Here is a 19,387-nt window from a genome sequence, read left to right on the forward strand (position 1 = left end):
AATAAATCAGTATAAAAAGTCGCAATGTAATCAGTACATATTGTTACTGAAATCTGAAAAGAAATATTGGAGATATAAATACATAGTTCAAGTCTCCATGTTTAAAATCCAGTTGCTTACTGTTGAGATTGAATCACAGAGGACAGAACGCTAAAGAAGAAAAAGAACACCCCGTAACCATACATTCTGTTTTTTAGTGCCTCCCAAAGTTCCTACCGATTTGTCACTTTATAATTATATATAAAACCAATTTAAGCTATCAGCAAAAGCTTAACTGGCTAATAAAAGCCTAACAGCAAAAGCTTAACTGGCAATTTAAACAGATAATATTATTATAATAAACAGATGATAATATTTTTGTTTGCGTAGCTTAAAATTTGTACAGGTTAGGAGTACTTTGTGTGAGTGAGCATTACTTGAGCGGGAGTAGAGGGGAATGAAAACTTTTTTACTCATTTTGGCGTTGTTATAAGCATTTCAGAAAGGTCCAGTAAGGCCCAGTATTTGTTAAATCGCAACTTAATTTTAAAAAACAAAAAAATCCAATATTTGTACATTCTAAAAAAAATTGAACGTGAAGACACATGCAGCCCTGAGTGCGGCCGAGCGCATTCTGAGTTGAACGGTTGAGATCTAAGTTTTAAGATTAATTTATCAAAAAAGGTCATACAAGTCAATTTTGCAAATAAAAAAGAGTACATATATATTTTTTTGGATTTTTATGAATAATATAATATTTTTAATATTATTTTTATAAGGAGAATCTAAAAAAATTCCTGTAGGTTTATGCCGACTGTGTTAAATTATATATTTCTTTAGAGTGATGGCATAATACTATAGTGTCAATATAAAGTATGAACTATAGGAGTATAAATAAGTAATTTCTTTAAAATATAACAAATTTTTAACGAATTTCTCAAAGATTTTCATATTTGTATTATCTTTGCTGAGGTTACTGAAATTGAATGCACATTAAAACCATCGAGTAAATTTGAAAAATGATAATTTATTTAAGAAAATGAGTTACATATCATACACTAATGTGAGTTTACACTGGAGAGATAATTTAAAATTATAATTACGTAATACTAAACGAGAGATTATCAACCCCAAAGATCTTCAGAACGTCCAAATTTGTAGACAAGGGATCCAGCAAAGATGAATGCATTCTGCAGAAAGAGACCAACTCCTGGCCAGTGATGCACATTTTCGTCTTCTGCAAAAGATAACTAGATGATAAACCATTACCTTATCACAATGCATGTTTAAATCTTTACCAGATGAAACACAAAAATGTGCCAATTTCAAATTGATAAATTCTGCATGATGGTTCAATCGTAAAACTTTTAGACCATGCCTGGACACTTCACAGATTAAGCTGGTGTTGAATAGTTTAGATTTGAGTGTGTAGTATTTACATTTTTATTTTTTTGAAGAGATGAATATTTGTGTTTTTATCAATCAACAAATATTTTAATATTTCTTACTGTCATCGTAGGCCTAAGAGGTTGGTTATTATAAATAGGAATTCAGTTGCATAAGAGTGGGTTCCAAGAAAGAAATTGATTCAGAGTCCATCACCCTAACCACGGAACCACAAACTAACTTCATTTTCTTTAAAACAGTCAATAAATATTCGTTAGCAGTGACTGGTAGTTTTAAGCATTTATTTTTGCCCTTTTCGGATGCCATGAAAGTATGTAGTTCATACATACATGGGAATGAACAAAACATGGTACGCCAGTGTTTCACTATTTGTTATCTAAACATATTTTAGATGGGTGTTTTTTTACACCTGCGGACCACCGCTGGCGACAGTACATATTTGATAATTGTGTATACATAGTACCTTAACAAATAAGAGATTACTACATAATATTCATGTGAAATTCCTTTTTTTCTGACTTTTAAATTAGGCCGGCGCAAAGGTGAAAATACACTTCCCAGCCTTAAGCATCAATCGACCGAACGGGTAGAAATACCTTTCCCATCCTGAGTGTGTTAAATGACCACATGATAGATGTAAATTTATAAAAATTACTTTATTAAATATTTATCATTTTGAAATAAATATAAAGATTGTAAAGACGTAGCAAACTTACTGATATTGACATAATTGGCAAACAAGATCCAGCATGCAGCAATCAGGGATGCGAAGCCCATAACAAATCCAAGGAACAACCACAAGCGAGCTCCGCGGGGTCCAAAGCAGCCCCCTGAGTAGGTGTCTCCTCTAACCTGTAATGGAATTAAAAAAAAAACTTTATTCCATAACTTTTTGTGATCTATGACAGGGGTGTCAAACCTAAAAGGCATCAAGGGCCGCAGAAGGTATTTTGGGTACGCCGGCGGGTCACATAAAAAAACTCAAAAATATAAAACACAACACAGATTGCTGTCCTGCTCTCGCCCATGCATACTCATTTAATGTCGTCATAAGTGGGAAAGGGATGCATTATAGACCTAAATAATGTTATTGTCAAATGAAGTACAGATTAGTTTGTGCGAATTCAAGATAGGAGACAATGCAACCCTTGCTGGTAAAATGTAAAATAAGTGTTTAAATAAGATGTTACTAAAACTAAGATAGTTTGGCATCGGTTTGAAAACCCCTTTCGGGAGATTTTGTGTTTTTTTAATGAACTCCGGGAAAGATAGTGGAAGGATCGGAAGCAATGATATAATATAATTCTAGTTCTACTGTTCCGCATTTAGAGGTAGACCTTAATATATTGCACTTAAACATTAACACATTTTAAATATTATTGTATTACACAACTTTGATGGCATTATGGCATTTTTACATATATTTATGAAATAGGAGGAATTTTTCATACAAGCAAATTTATTCAAGCAAAAACTGATAGGAAAAAAATGTTTAATTTTTTTTAAAACCTAGAATCTTTTCAGAAAGCTATCAAAAGCATATAATCCGTGATTGTACAATTAAGGTTATTTTAAGAAAAATATGTCTACGGTAAATGCATAATTAAATCTAAGAAAGTTGCTTGAATTATAATATAAATTATAATTGAATACTACAGTTATTATGTAGGTTTTACATTTTTGTTGATGTAAACAATTTTTAGTTTTGGAGGCTATGATGCTGTTGGTTAAGGCAATAAAGATTATATTTCTCTAATTTTATGGCGTAGTCAAGGTACCATCATAAAAATGATGAATATTTTGATAAGTAAAGCAAGCAAGGGCAAATTTCTATGAAAAGGAGAGAACTTCTCATTTGAGGTTTTTTTTTGATGAAAAAATAAGTATTTGTGATTTTATCATTTTACAAAAATACTTCAATTTCATACTATTTCTGTGAGCCTAAGCGGCTCATTATTGAAAATAGGTATCAAATCGTGGTAGAGTGGATTCGAACCAAGAAACTCTGACCCAAGAGTCCGCGACACTAACCACGGGACCACGAGAATGAGAATTTTAGAATGTAGTACACATGAATTACAGTACACATGTTGCGACATCAACGACAAATCGTAGATTAAGACATAAAAATCGATAGTAATGTTACCTGTGCATTCGATACTGTATTGACCATCAGCAAAGAAAATGTGGCAAATATACCACAAACATGCGCGGCAGCCGGGAGTTGGCCCGGATAAACAGAAGCGGCATCAATGATTATCCACCATCCAATGAAGAACTGAAAACAATGAAATGCAACGATGATTCACCATTACAGAATTTGATTTACATTCAGCGAGAGTTTAAACCAAAATCTCACCAATGATCCCGCTCCTATAGAAGCTATGGCATTTCGTTTATTTTCCGCTTGGAACCAGATGCAGGGAGGAATATTTAAATTTTCAAAACAACTCATACTGACAGAATGAAAAACGCTCGCCCAAACAAAACGCGAATTCTCTCAATGACAAAGTTTATCGGAAACTGTCAAACAAATACTTGCCATACTCCAAAAAAAACATAGATGACATGACAATCACGTACTTACTTTTGCAGGGTTTTATCTTAAAACGGGGTTAGTTGGAGAACTACGTTTTATAAGTATTCACAATATTGTTTCTAAAAAGAATTAGGGTTTGATCCGTTATAAACCAAAAAAAGTATTGAAAAACAAGGTAAAAATTTAAATTTGAGAAACTAGGATACTAAATTGAAATGATTAGCACAATTTGTTAAGTCAAAAAATCAAGAGTAAAAAAAATTATTAATTTGTTTTAAAATTATTTCACACAATCTTAATTCAATTGATTTATGGCGCATTTTTTTTAATGACCCCAAATGGAATAATTGACTTTGACTTTGATTCTTGTCCTTTTAAGAAACCAAGTAAAAATATTATTAAATTAATGTAAAGTAAAAAAATTGCTTGACAATTTTTTTACATTTTCTTCTTCATTATTTTATAGAAAATACACGAGAAGGATCGGGATGGGGGATGAATAAGTTATAAGTCGCCACATAAAAATTACAAAGATATTCAGTAGATATTTTAACCATCGATACAGTTTCCAAATACTCTCAACAACGCCAAGACGATTATAAATATTTAAATGAAATTACGTGTTCACTTATAAAATACTTTATTGTTAAATGATTATTTACACTCATAATATTTAATAAAGTAGATATTAATTTACATATGTTGGAAGTTAAAAATATTTATTGGAATGCAATTTGCTGTGATGTGAATTTGAAATGATGTCCCCAATACTTATATATCACTATTGCTCTTTTTAATATTCTCCCTTTAGATAACTAGGCAATGGCGAGTAATTTAATTAATTTATTATGTTATTTTTGCCTCCTCGGTATTAGCCAATTAATTTTGGTTTTGGCTTTTGACTAGCTCTCAATTCATTCTCAAGTTTAATATGAAAATTTAAAATCAAGAACACAGGAAGAAGATGTATATCCTGGCAAAAGAAACTAAGAGAGTGGTCCCACTAAGTAAAAATTACCACGATGATTGCCTTTATTCTGATAGAAAAAGAATAATAAATCAAAACGAACCAAACAAAAAAAAACATATTGAAGCATTTGATTGGGCCGGCTTATAATTTAGAATACATAAAATTCATTCATTTTGCAGAATAAAAAAGTTCAAAGAATTTCTTGCTAAAAATTTAAACAAAATCCAAAACATAAAAAAGTTGTAAAAACTTAGTATTACATTATTTACATAGGTACCTACTCTAATAACCGGAGATGAAATATTTAATCGAAAACCAAATGAGCATGTACCCATACATAAATGTCTATAAATATTAATTATCAGTATAAACATGACATTGATAATGTTAAATTCTTGATCTCATTTTTTTTTAAATGTAAGAAAAAGTGTTAACTTATCTTCAAATTTGATAACCTTATTTTCGAATGTGTGTTTTCATGTCACTTCATATTTTTCTTTTATATGTATGGTATATACCTATATAAAATATATAACTGTTATCAACTTGGAAGTTAAAATTTAATTAAAAAAATATGAATGCAATAACAATTAATTTAATGTTTACATGGAATTTAACTTTTCACACAGCAATTCTATATGCGCATGTTGTTTGTTTTTATTTAAAAATATTTGCTTATATTAATGCATTATATTATTAACTATTTTATACTCTAATACCGATGTGATAGTAAAATAATACAGAATTTAGTGAATCCAGCGTTTCAAGTTTGTTTGTTTTTGCGGGACGGGCGAGACAACAAAAAAACACCTTGTTTAGCAACTAGCCACTTAAAAAATAAATAAAATTAACATGTATAAAAAGCACTTCAAATGTATAAATATAATTTTTCACACGTTTAACTATGATTTATTTTCGTTTCATATTATATTATCCAGTCTTCCACGTTTCTTTCGAGTATTCTGATTATTTCACTGTTGTTTATTTCATTTTATTTTTTAAAAATATATTGCCGGATTAATGTGATTCTACTGTAAAAAATGAATAGCCCAGTTTTGAACTCTCAAATCTCCCATGAAAACGGTTTATAAAAATAGGACTATGACGATGAAGGATGTAGATGATATTATAAATCCTTTCTTTATTCCTGACACAGGGGTGGACCAGTCGTCGCTCTCCCGCACACACATTTCCTCCCTCCTTTCCCATCTAGAAGACAAAGATGGCCAGCGGGACATTTTCCATTGTCATATTGACAAATATTTGATATAGGCCTGCATTGTTCCGGAACTGCAGCGATTCCATACAGTTTGTTTCCGCTTCCACTTCCGAGAGGAACATCGAGAGGCTTTACACGCTGGTTTGTTCTTTTATCCAAGCCTTCAATTTTTTGCCTGAAAACACGACGTACACATAAGAATAAACATGACCCGATAACATTTTTTGTATGCGATAAAAAATAAGTCATGATAACATACATATATTAAGTGTGCATATCATTGTTTGAAGCGATGTTTATATGAATGCAAGATATTTCATACAATAAATTATTCGTAAAAACAACGTGTGTTCATCAAAAAGTTAATTGAAATCGAGATCATGTGTGCAATGAGTAAAGCACATTTGCAGGCATTTACATAAATATTTAAAGATGTGATAGAGATATTTTGCAATAATCTCCTCAAAAACGCTGTGCACGATAATTTGAAAATATACTTACGATTTCCAATCAGTCCAATAATAAGAATCATCAGTTATCGTCAAGCCAAATGGATAACTGCAATTCGTAGCTACAGTGTGCTTGTTGAGGGTGTCTATATGAGCACATTCGATGCTAAAGGTGCCAGCATCGGCATAGCACAGCTCGTCAGTATTGAAATCGATTGCCAAAGAGTTTGGCAAATGTACTGAATCTCCACTCAAGAATATACCTCTTCCTGTTCCGTCCATATTAGCCCACTCTATTTTGGGACTGTCTCTATTCCAATCGGACCAGAAAATTTTTCTGCAATGAAAAAAGGACAATCAAAACATAAAACCTTTAGACATCACAGCGCTTATTTGACATATCATCTAATTTTTTTTGGCGAAATGTATTAGGTTGATGAAGAATTATGCGATTGAAGGGGTAACGGTAATATCAATAATGTTGACTGTTAGGAATGAAGCTCAGAAATTCGTAAATAATAAACAATGCGCTGTAGAAAAAAAGTGCCACCTCTGAGAAGACAATAACGAAATTCATGTTAGCCAAATAAAAAATGGTTACTAGGTATTTTTTTATATTTTACCCTTTATAAGGATGTACAGCAATTCCTCTTGGATCGACTAGGCTGGTGTTGAAGAGAACTTTCCTTATTTTGGTTTCCAAATTTGCAACTTCAATAGTATCTCGTCTTGAATCTGTCCAGAATATGTTTCTTGCAACCCAATCAATGCTTATTCCCTCAGGAGATATAATTTCTAAAATAATAAAAAAAACTTAAAAATGTAATTTTGAAATGACACACACCTAAATTATTGTATTTATCCATTTGAAGTATGAATAGCTCAAAATCAGGCTGAATAATATGTATTATAAAAATATATACGTGACATTTTTTTCGTCATTTCGATCCTGTTGAGCATCTAACCGAATAATATTTTCGATACGAAATTTAATCCAGAATGAGAAGACAAAGTTTTTGGAAAATCCTATAAAAGCAACACAATCAAGTGTGCTCTCATATTGAGAGTTAATTCTTTCAGCAATAATAAAGCGCGTGTAATAATATTTTAACAGGAGTTTCTCAAAGCTAGAGGCGTATCTCAAATTCAAAATAGCTAACTCGTATGCTAAAAGTTGCTACATAAGTTGTTAAAACAATATGCACTTACCATTAGTTAAGAAGCTGTTCATCGATGTTCCATCATAATTTGAGCTTTTGATCATTCGCCCGGAGATATCGCTCCAATAAACTTTACCATTTGCACAGTCAATGTCCAGTCCAATAGCCATCTGCATGTACGAAATATGAATCGGTCTTCCAGGATCATCACTTGTTGGTTCGAATGGAACTCGCAATGTGGCCATACCTTGGTTCAAAAGCAAAAAGTTGCCTTCGTGTTTAGGAGCCTTTTCACACGATCGTCCGTTACCAATATAACCGGGATTACATTCGCACACATATTGGTTATTTCGTTCCACGCAGCTGGCAGTGGAGGCGCAAAATTGATTGTTATATTGGCATGTAGATTCCGATGTGCACTCGTATCCATCTCCGTAAAAGCCGGTGTTACACGAACATTTATATGTTTCTGATTGGCGATCTAATGAACAATAAGCATTTAAACCACAATCGTTGACGACATTGCAGCCCCTCGTTATTAGCTCACAGGTATCTAATCCATTGCCTTGGTATCCCGAGTCACATTCGCAATAGTGTACTTGATAATCCGAATCCCATTTACACGTGGCATGTTTTGCGCAGATCGCGCCACTACATGTACCTCCTTCAGGTACACACGCGTCTTGAGCATCTTTCATATATCCCGGAATGCATACACATCTCAAGGAGCCTTCTAAATCTGTACATTCAGCATTTTGCTCGCAATCCTCCGAAGACCTACAATCCGCAAGGGAGTGGCAAATGTTTCCATCACCAGTGTAACCCGGGTTACATATACAAATAGATTTGGACACGCCAGGGTCATAAGAACAAACGGCGTGAGCGTCGCATATGTCTACTTCTTCACAGGACACTTCTTCTTCGGAGCATTCAATTCCATTTCCTTCATATCCAGCCGTACATTGACACTGATAGTCTCCGGTGTGTGGAGTATACACACACTGAGCATATGGATGGCATCGATTGACAACATTGCAGGACACTAAAAAAATATTGTTTTTGAACTCTGTGGATAATGTAAGATATTAAAAATATTGAACTTCACAAAAAATGTAAATATTATATAATATAGATACATTGGAAGCCTGAAGGTCCTTGTGTATCATGGGGGAAGCGTGGATCGGGTTGGCATTTATTTAATCTTCTATCGTATATATAAGTCCATGGGCAAGCGCACAAATTAGCACTGAAGCATTGAGGAAGGGGAAAGGATACTGAAAAATAAATACAAAACTCACAAAAATTAATGTGACCAGAGTAATTAAATAATGAAGAAGAAAGAAATACTTACAATCGGTACTTTCGTGTGGTTCTTCCACATTAGACATCGTTGTGGTGTCAAATAGGTCTTCTTCCACATATTCTGTTGTATTTTCAACTTTTTCCACATCACATGTATAACCGTCACCCGAGTAACCTTCCAGACACTGACAAATGAAGGACTGTATGTATTCAGATTTAATGCATCTTGCAAATGGTGAACAGTTCTGTAGAACTTCGCATCCTGCTTCTGATAATGGCCAACAGCGATTTCCGTCTCCCGTGAAACCGTCATTACAGTGACAGAACGGTGATCCGTGAGATTCATAACATTGTGCGCTTGGATCACAACGGTGGTTTTCACAGGCAGAAACTTTTTCGCAAGATGCACCATTACCGCGAAAACCATCATTGCACATACAGCTAAAACTTCCTTCTTGATTGATACAATATGCATTGACATCGCATGTATGCGTTCCTGTAGAACATTCATTGATATCTACACACACGGGGCTAGAGTCTTGAGGGTAAATATATTGGTATCCGAGATTACATACACATTTATAATTATCATTCTCCACAACGCATGAGCTTTGTTCTCCGCAAGTTTCCTTTCCTTTTATACACGGATCTTCTTGTCCGAGCGGAGTTACTTTGCTACTCATACCATATCTCATGATTTGTTCTCTACTTTCGTAACCTAGAAAGTTTTTGGCAACTTTTAGTGTATAAGTATCGACCATTTTCTCTTCTGGTGGTGAAAATTCGCATACATCAAACGTAAAAGATTGATCTATGGTAAACGGGTAATCGATTAGAAGTCCTCTATTCTTAAAAGTGCGAGATGATTGAGAGATAATTTTTCCCGGATAGGGAGATGAATACTGTTCTTCATAATCAAACACTTCAAGTTTAGTTGCTGGAGGAATTGTAGGGATCGATCCTTTTATTTCTGCTTCGATACGCAGCCGGTCAAATAAATCCAATCCTTTGAAATATTGCCTCACTATTACTTTGTGGCCTGAGGAGTGGAACAATATCTCAGCCGTGTGATTAAAAACGCCACCGGTTAATTGGTATCCATTTCTAGCGTCTCCTATTGGTTTAGCAAATAACCAGCCGATGACTCCTCCGATAATATTTAACGTCTGCATATCGTATCCAAAACGATCCGGGACCTTCGATAGTGCTGTATAAGACCTTCCGTCCGACATGACAACATAAGCTTGCAAGTTCAAGCTTTCGAGAAGCTCTCCATTCAATTCTCCGGACACTTTTCCATCGACTCTTAAGGGTAGGTCATTTTTTAAACAAGACCTTCCATTACCGTAATATCCAGGAACACAAACGCAACAAAATCCTCTCTCTGAATCTACACACTGAGCTTTGATATGACATTGATGTGATCCCCCAGTTGAGCAAGTAGACGCAATATTTTTGATGTCCGCTGCAGTTTCTTCGTGTATTGGTGCCTCTATATTTTCACCACTGTCAATATTTCCTACGCGGAACGCATATATTCCTTCTATTCCAGTATTAGATGAACTATAAAATTGAACAAGAAATTGTATAAAAATATAATTTTTTTATAAAGGTACCTATTTCTAATTGATTGATAAAATACTTACTGAGCTATTTTTCTAATATGGTCAGTACCAGAGCTTTTAAGTAAAAAATATCTTTCGTCTTCACCGACAAATCCGACCTGGGCTCTAGCATCGGGCAGTCCAGCAACTTGGGCTACTCCTTGAATCCACTGAATGCCATCTTCAGGGTACAAAAACTCTACGTAACTTTCATTACCATTACTAATGATTACAACTTGATACGTATTGAATTTGTCGGATCCCCGAGGGTGATAACCTACGTCAGTCCATGTAGCGATGAAAACGCTAGTGGGTTGAGAATTTTGATAGGGGAAATATTTCTGCAAATCTTCGGTAGCCTTTGCTAGTATATAAGCATCTTGGGTTTCGCGATAGAATACATTTCCTGTATTTCGCGTATCGACATTACTGTAGAAGGGTGCGATTACTGGATATTCTAGTGGAAATTCTATATTCAGAAAATCTGGAATATCTGTTCTAAATGAGAGAAGTCCATTCATGTTTACCTGAAAACAAAAAGTATATTTGGTAAAATATTTTTTTTAAATTGTCGTTTTTATAAAAACAACTATTTTGTGATGAATGTCGAATATAATAATTTGAGTTTCCAAATGTTATTCATAAATTCTGGATTTGCTCCACTTTTGTTAACTTGGATATATTTATATCATGTTTTTTTTTAATATTAAATCTTTTTTTAAATACTTTTTATATCTCATCTTTAAAACTAACTATTCTTAACTTTGACGACATGCAATTAATATTTTTAATTGAGGCATAAATTAAAATACAATTTTCTGAAATTTGGATGATGAGTCGTCAATCGTGGATAGAACGGTGAATGTTAGAAAGAGTTAAAAGTGATCACTTAAACTAGCTAATGACAGATTGTAAACTCTTTAATGCCGAGACTTTCATACTTCGACATCAAATAGACGTTTCATTATTATAATGGAGATATGAATAAAAAAATCTTGTTATCTCCATGCATAGGCTAAATTTAGTTCTCAATACAACAACATTGTAATAAAAATTGTGATTTAACGTACATAAAAATGTTATTTTTCATGTTATAAAATGGGAAATTGCGAGGTTAGGGCTATAAATATTAATTTGAGTTATAACTATCGTTGACCTATTCTTAATTGCTCAAAAATTTTAAACTAGAAAATATTATATTCTTGTAGATATATCGTCTTCATAAATTTTACTAACTAGCGTTGTTTTTACCAATAGTTCGATTCGTCGAACTCTGAACTTTGCTGATAGCCCCGACATTATCAATTTACAATTCCAACAAGTACAATGAACAAATATCTTAAATGTATAATGAAAGTCGATGGGTGACAAACATTCTAGAGATCATTCGCTCACAAGTTACATTCGATTATGTTAAGGGTTTTATTTCCGGAGAAGTGAAACCGTACAATTTATGATGTCATGGGATTGGATTGTTTTTTTTTCTTTTGGTCTGTAAATACGTGGTAAGATATTTTTTATACATGTAAAAAGGATAACATAATGATATGACGTATAAAAAATTAAAACGCGGACTTTATGACTTGTGTGTTTATAGAAAACTACACACTACTCACTTAAAAAAATAAAGTTATATGTTTGAGTGAGTAGATTCGTAATTTTTAAGTTTGAATCTGGTTATACACCTTATTCTTACTATTATACATGAATGTATATACTAATATACATTATTTCGGATAGGGTGAAAATAATTAACCAAAATAAATGATGCTTAAAATATGTGTATGTATGAGTTTCATTTCTAGATTGGTAAGTATATTGTGGTTATTCATTGTAACCAAGTACACCTTGGACTTTTTCTGACCCATATCTGCACTCAGTGGTGCATAGGGCACTGCATTATATGAAATAGTATTATCATGATCATTAATTAGACGACGGCAGATTGACCGGCACTGCGCTTCAAATTTAAGATTTAGTGATTCTTAATAATAGGCGTTAAGCCAAAAATATCAGTGCAAAGTGTATTTGTTTAATACGACCTTGAACTGACTTGCTGAAGTACCCAGATTAGATCCCTAGGGATCAAAATAAAAACAAGTTATTTTTAATTATTTCATTCATTTTATATCACCCTGGACTGGTACCTGATGCGTGGGACTGATCAAGATAACACTGCACGATTGGGTGTACAAAATGTATGAAAAAAATATAAGAAGAAGACTAAGCAAATATGAGGCATCCTTACAGACTATTTTGACAAAAAGACTGACGTAAAGTTACTAAAACTGTTCTCAATGTTCTCGAACTTTGTGCCGAAAGAATTGGAAACGGCAGTTTGTTGACCAAGTTGGGACGATTACTCGAGCATACGGAATGCCATCGATCGGAGACTATTGATACCACACTCTTTACACCACAGGTATACAGTTTTCCTGATGATGGAATGGTTATTTCGAAACCGGTAGTCATGACTGCATTTTTAAGTGGTATTACCCAAAGCGAATGATGAAGGAGGGTATTATACTACCATATCACAAAGTAAACGATGCATTAAATACTTGTAGTATAGAATATTACACGTGTGTAAAGTGATCACTTAACCAAGCCTATTACAAGTCATAAGCCCTGTCAATGCCCAGACTTTCATGTTCTTCTTCATCTATGTTGGAATGTCAAAAAATGTGAAAAAAAACTATTAATACCAATCACTATCAGTCTATTCAAGCAAATAATATAAAAAAGGGCTATTAAAATTTATCGAAACTCTCTAAAGGTACTTTTTTCTTTATACAAAATATATGAACAAAATATATAAGAATTATTTAAAAATACATACTTATTTGCCTTAGCAATTTCTCCTTGCCTATTTTGTACAAGGATTTATAGGATATATAGTTTATATATCTTAAAAATGATAGCGGATATGTATAGTTAAAAATAAATGAATTAAGTTGATTCCTTAAAACAATACAATATGTATACAACACGATAGACACAATGGATTCAATATTTTATGTTAATCAAGATTTGTCGCATATCTCATTTATTTGTCTTATTCGTCTTGTCACATTTTCTAAATAATACACCACTAAATCTAATAGATCTTTATGGTATTGCCATCAATTTTTTTTAGATGTGAATTGCATTTATTCTTTACCTCGATTATTATGTCCAAGGTTTACAGATCATTAAGTGGATTTTTGTTTCTTCTAACTAATTAAAAATGTTTTTATTTGAATCTGTGTTGGGAACAGGAGGGATAATCTAGTGTGGGCCAATCAGGAACATCTCAGCTTATTGCTGTGAGGAAATCACGTAAAACTCCTCAGGAGAAGGTGGACTGTTGACTGTCATCAGCAGACCTTCCGTCAGCATTTTGTGTTATTTTATTATTTGTGCCATTAATATTAAGGGATCTACTCATAAAGAGTAAAATTCTATCAGTGATAGTATTAAAATGGTGATAAAAAAGTATGTTATACAATTGGGAGATATAAACATATATTTTGACAATATGGAAAGTAGAAAAATAAGCGCTTACAAAGATGGATGAGTACTGTTGCCCGTAGAACGTGATGGGCACTCTCAGGCGCACTTCTTCTGATGAGGTGTCATCATTTGGGGGAAGCTGCTGGTCCAGACCCTGTCCGTGCGTGTACAGATCGTGCCGGGAGAGGGCACGGCACGGGAAGGGTGCCAACAGGAAGACCAGGAACAGTGGCACGACAAGCGGCTGCGCGCGCGACCTCATGGTGACGGGCTCTACTCTCTACTCGAGATCGGTAGCGAGAAGGACTATCGCGCTAGGGTAAACTTTGTATCCGATATTGGTCATTGCCAGGGGTTTCAAATTTACATTTTTTTTAATTAAAGAAAAACATTTTTTTTATTATTATTTTATTTATTAAATCTAGTTACGATTAAAAAATGCAATTTGATACAATTTCTCTACATTTATACATATGGCAAACTTATAATATTAGTTTCGCAGTGCCTCTCCAAAAAAGAGACAAAGCTCTTGTGCTTAGATAGGGACTTACACTCAAGGTTTATTGTTCCTTATTTATTATTTCTTCCATATTTTTCTTTTCTTTTATATATTTTTTTAAACAAGTACCTAAAGGGGATTAATTTTTTTCTTAAGAATTTTGATATCTTCTAATTTTTCATTTCTTAAGGGAGTTTATTGTAGTATTTTATTCCTAAATATTAGAAGTTTTGTTGAAAATGTCTAGAATTACATTTTGGAGTTGCAAAATCATTTTAGAATCTCGAGGATAAACTTTTTTAAATTCAAATTATTGTCACCCTTTAATAATTGAAAAATCGCGGTTTTCTTAAAAACGGTTTCTTTGTTTGGGACATTAAATTTCGTAAATATTAATTTTTTTGGATTTTTTTTTATTTTTTCAAAATAACTAATTATTGTTCTCTGGATTATTTCCATAGAGTTCACTATGTTATTATAAGTTCAACCCCATCCAACAATGCCATACTGTAGTAGTGAGTGTACAATGGTATAGTAAACTCTTTTTAGGTTATCAATATTCAGTGTGTTTAGAAATCTAATAAATATATGTTTAAATGCATTTTCTTATTCGTTCTAGTTCACTAATGATATTTGATATTTATTTATGAATTTTTCAGAGTAGTTACATCACCAAGTCATTCATGTAAATGAGTTACACAATATAAGTACTTGTACTATTCTACTTGCGAAATTCCACATTTGTAAATTTGTGAAAAAACAAGAGGGACGGAAGGGAGAAAAATAGGAAAAGGGAAACATCAAAAGGAAAGAGAAAGTCAAAGACAAATTGTAAGAAACTCGGGGCACACCACGATATAAATGTCAAGTTACATATTCGAATTGTTTAAAATCCTCGGAGTATTTATTTTTTAAGCCATACTATGAATTGTAAACCATACTTATGAAAGAATCTGTTAAAAATTACACTAATAATGAAATACTCATAACAGAGGTAGAGATTAGATATTTCCTTACAATTTTTTTTCAATATAAAACAAATTTAACACAGGATGAGCTATGAAATATTTCCCATATCTTACTCGTTAATATTTACAAAATATTAAGTAATATGGTAGTAATATATTAATCATTTAAAATATTTGAAAACATCTGAAGACTGACCTCATTCACATGTTCTTAAAAAATATTTTTTGTGGCTGTAACATTGAAATAATTATATATATATATATATATATATAAATATATATATATATATATATATATATATATATATATATATATATATATATATATATATATATATATATATATATATATATATATATATATATATATATATATATTATCCGTTTCCGTAGTGCAATGGTCAGCATGCTCGGCTACCGTACTGGAGGTCCCAGGTTCGTTTCCCAAGGGAGGGTCAAAGAAATATAAGTGATTTTTTAAATTTAATATTTATTCAATATTACCCTGGACTGGTAAGTGGAGGGCTGATCCCCTTTCCTTCATATGTTAACGATCAAGATAACACTGCATTTATATGATGCAGTGCCCAATGCAATGGGGTGAGATACCCAATGCATCATTGGGGTGAGATGTGTATGAGGGTTTGAATGAATGAAATATATTTATAAACATTTATATTTAAGTCAATAAAATAACCATCTTCATAATTATTTTATCCTGTGTAAAAAAAACTCTTTCGCATTTCGTAAGAGAGCTAATTCCTTTTCTATCATAGACCCAAGTATTGTTTTCCACTGGAATAAATATTTTTTTTAAATAAATCAATTTGATAAACTCATTGAAATTTTATAATACTTTGTTTTACGTGACTCAGGTCAGGTACCAAATTTTATTATTATTTATTTAATAACTATTGATCTAAAATTGGTTTAAGCGCTGTTTTCTATACGAATAGTAATATGTACGTAATATTAAGTTCAAAATTGGGGATGCTGATTACACAGTATTCCTTATCTAGATTTTGCTTTCCAGATGTATTGTAAATTCAAATCTGAGTAAATTGTGGATTTATCATTTGTATTTTCTTGAGAGTATGATCTTAATCTCTGATTTAAATTATTTTAAGAAAGCGACAAAAGTTTCGGGAGCTTTGAATGATGCATAAAGTGAAAAATAATGAAATTAAATCAATATCTTCTATCAGCTATCACTGTATCGATAAACTGTAGAATATTGTTATTATAACATGGATAAAATACTACACTTTCATAGAATTTAATGTAATTGTTTTTATATTTATTGATATCTCGACATAGATGAAGAAGAATATGGAAGTCTGAATATTTACAGGGCTTTTAGCCTGTCATAGGCTGGATCAAGTGATTACTTTATACAAGTGTAACATTCCTAATTCTACCTATTATTGAAAAATACATTACTCGAATTTCGGAAGTTATATTAATGTTTTAGGAAGTAATATTTATGCTTTGGAAGTTATTTTTATATAAATGCTTACAGAAAAACTTGGCACAGGTATGTCAAATACTTGAAAGCGGTCGGGTAAGGAGTCGTAATAATCGTCGAGTATGTATGAGGAGATGCATGAATGTAAAAGAGGCGAATTATGTTTGCAAAGACAGAGTGGTGTAGCGTTCGATTCTCTCTGCCTACCCCTGCGGAGAAGTGGCGTGATGCTTAGTTAGTTAGTTATATTTATGCTTCAGTTGAGATATTTCATCTGCTACATCCTGAAAAGGGTTTTTTTCTCTCTCCATATATGTCACGGTTTTATCTTTTTATATTTAATAGCTTCATATTATTTATTTAAATGTTCATATAATATAAAGCTCAGGTATGACTTTCGAATACATTTGTGAAGTTTCATAAGTTTTAATGGTTGTGGTCTTTCAAATACTGATACTTTATCCGAATAAATATCCTTTTGTCTTAATGATGAGCGTTGAATTCAGGTTCCTTCAGATCTTAACGGCTAGAAGTTCCGAGTTATTTAAATATCTAGAAAAACGGTATCAACATGTTTGTCGTCATAAAAATGATAAATATTATAATCATGTACCGAGAGAGGTTAAAATATGTTTTAATCGATTAAATTTCATTCAATATATAACAATTTCTTATCGTTAACCCAAAAAAAATGCTTAGTAGGTTAGATATTTGATAACTAATTTCATTTTTCAATGAGTTGTAAATCATATCGTAGAAAAACATATTTTAAAATATAAACGAAAGATTTTTAAAAAAAGTAACCTTAAAAATATTTTTTTAGTTCACTTCTAAATAATTTTCTATCTACCTCCGTAATGCTCAGCACTCTAGGCTACCGTACTCACGGGTTCGATTCCCAGGGGGGGGGGGGTTAAATAATTATAAATGACTTTTTATTCTAATTTTTTATTAAATATTACCCTGAACTGGTGCCTAAAGCGGAGGGCTGATCACCTTATCTTCATGTGTTAACGAATAAGGTAACACTGTGTATATGTGATTCAGTGCCCTATGCACCATCGGGCGTGCATAAGGGTTTGAAAAAGAAATATTTTGTATGACACAATAATATATTTTGGAATTATACTAAAATTATTATGTCCGCCTCCGTAGTGTAATGGTCAGCACGCTCAGCTACCGTTCTGGAGGTCCCGGGTTCTATTCCCATGAGGGGTCAATAAATATGATTATTTTTGATGAGTGATCTTTTGTTTATTCTATATTTCAACTATGGGACACTCTTATGTTTATTCAATATTACTCTGGACTGGTACCTGAAGCGGAGGGTACCTTTCCTTCGTGTGTTAACGATCAAGACAACACTGTATTTGTATAATGCAGTGCCTTATGCACCATTGGGGTGCGGATAAGGGTTTGAATTGAAATTGAAATTTGAATAATATATTTAATTTAATATTAAGTATAAGGTGATGCAGTAAACAAAACATTAAGATCTGATAAAATAGATTTTTGAATATAGTGCCAATGAACTTAATATCCAAAGCAATATGATATATTCTAATTACAATATCGTAGTCATACAGGAGAAAGTGACCAAGTGTATTTTTTTACAAAACCGTGATCATTGACTATTGGATATCTTACTAGTTTAATATTGCCCTGTAAAACGTCCCAAAGGATTTCAAACTTGTAAGTATAATATACTGACTTGGTAAAATTGACTAACTGCATTGATGTTTATTTCCCTGAACATTTTACGTTTTTGTAGTTGGTCACTTTCTCCTTCACGACTACGATATGTTTACTGACTGCAGTTTTGTGATCAATAATTTATTTTAGGCGTACAGCTCGTTTCTCCAATGATGGATGAATCTCAGAAAGCGTTATCTCTACCGGAACTGATAAAAGAAATAGTACAGTAATCTTACGTTTATTATTTATTTGTTTTTGTTATTTAGGTATAAATATAATACACAATACATATTAAATGTACAATACATATAAAGTTGTTGCTTCATTAATACAGCAGTAAATTGTAACTTTTTCCCCCTCTTCTTTGTAATTTCTACTTTATGTTGAAGCTACCCTTTTTGATTGCAAACAGCTTTATAAGGTATCAAACGTTTTGACCAATATAATTTGTTTGATTTCGGTTGATTGGAAGATATTTCTTCTTAGCAATAGGTCCGACAATGGACATATTTTTTTCCATAAATGAAGTCAATTTTTTTTAAATATTTTTTTTAAAAGGAATTACTCGCAAAGCTTCTATTTTAGATGCTTGTCTGCAGGTAGGAAAGTAAGGATAGTGAAGGTAAATGTGAAAATACA

The 19,387-nt window shown here is 32.4% G+C and overlaps 2 protein-coding genes across 3 annotated transcripts; both read right to left on the reverse strand.

The window, feature by feature from the left end:
* Nucleotides 1-986: 986 nt before the first annotated feature.
* On the reverse strand, nucleotides 987-3,894 carry LOC148303344 (transmembrane protein 50A). Its single transcript, XM_088270146.1, has 4 exons — nucleotides 3,746-3,894; nucleotides 3,533-3,664; nucleotides 2,103-2,238; nucleotides 987-1,216 (listed from the first exon to the last, which is right to left on the reverse strand). The coding sequence occupies exons 1-4, from the start codon at nucleotides 3,839-3,841 to the stop codon at nucleotides 1,104-1,106; spliced, it is 477 nt and encodes a 158-aa protein (XP_088126272.1). The 5' UTR covers nucleotides 3,842-3,894; the 3' UTR covers nucleotides 987-1,103.
* Nucleotides 3,895-4,548: 654 nt separating this feature from the next.
* On the reverse strand, nucleotides 4,549-14,407 carry Ndg (Nidogen). 2 transcript variants are annotated; one of them, XM_088270115.1, is made up of 8 exons: nucleotides 14,174-14,407; nucleotides 10,672-11,156; nucleotides 9,075-10,588; nucleotides 8,860-8,997; nucleotides 7,773-8,765; nucleotides 7,187-7,358; nucleotides 6,616-6,900; nucleotides 4,549-6,289 (listed from the first exon to the last, which is right to left on the reverse strand). In XM_088270115.1, the coding sequence occupies exons 1-8, from the start codon at nucleotides 14,381-14,383 to the stop codon at nucleotides 6,037-6,039; spliced, it is 4,050 nt and encodes a 1,349-aa protein (XP_088126241.1). In that variant the 5' UTR covers nucleotides 14,384-14,407; the 3' UTR covers nucleotides 4,549-6,036. The 2 variants fall into 2 exon arrangements, with proteins under 2 accessions (XP_088126241.1, XP_088126242.1); XM_088270116.1 differs by lacking the exon at nucleotides 8,860-8,997.
* Nucleotides 14,408-19,387: the final 4,980 nt, after the last annotated feature.

This window comes from Brachycentrus maculatus, unplaced genomic scaffold (genome assembly GCF_059751285.1).
Source record: "Brachycentrus maculatus isolate JH-2025_06_01 unplaced genomic scaffold, ASM5975128v1 h1tg000372l, whole genome shotgun sequence".
In the NCBI taxonomy this organism is placed as follows: domain Eukaryota; kingdom Metazoa; phylum Arthropoda; class Insecta; order Trichoptera; family Brachycentridae; genus Brachycentrus; species Brachycentrus maculatus.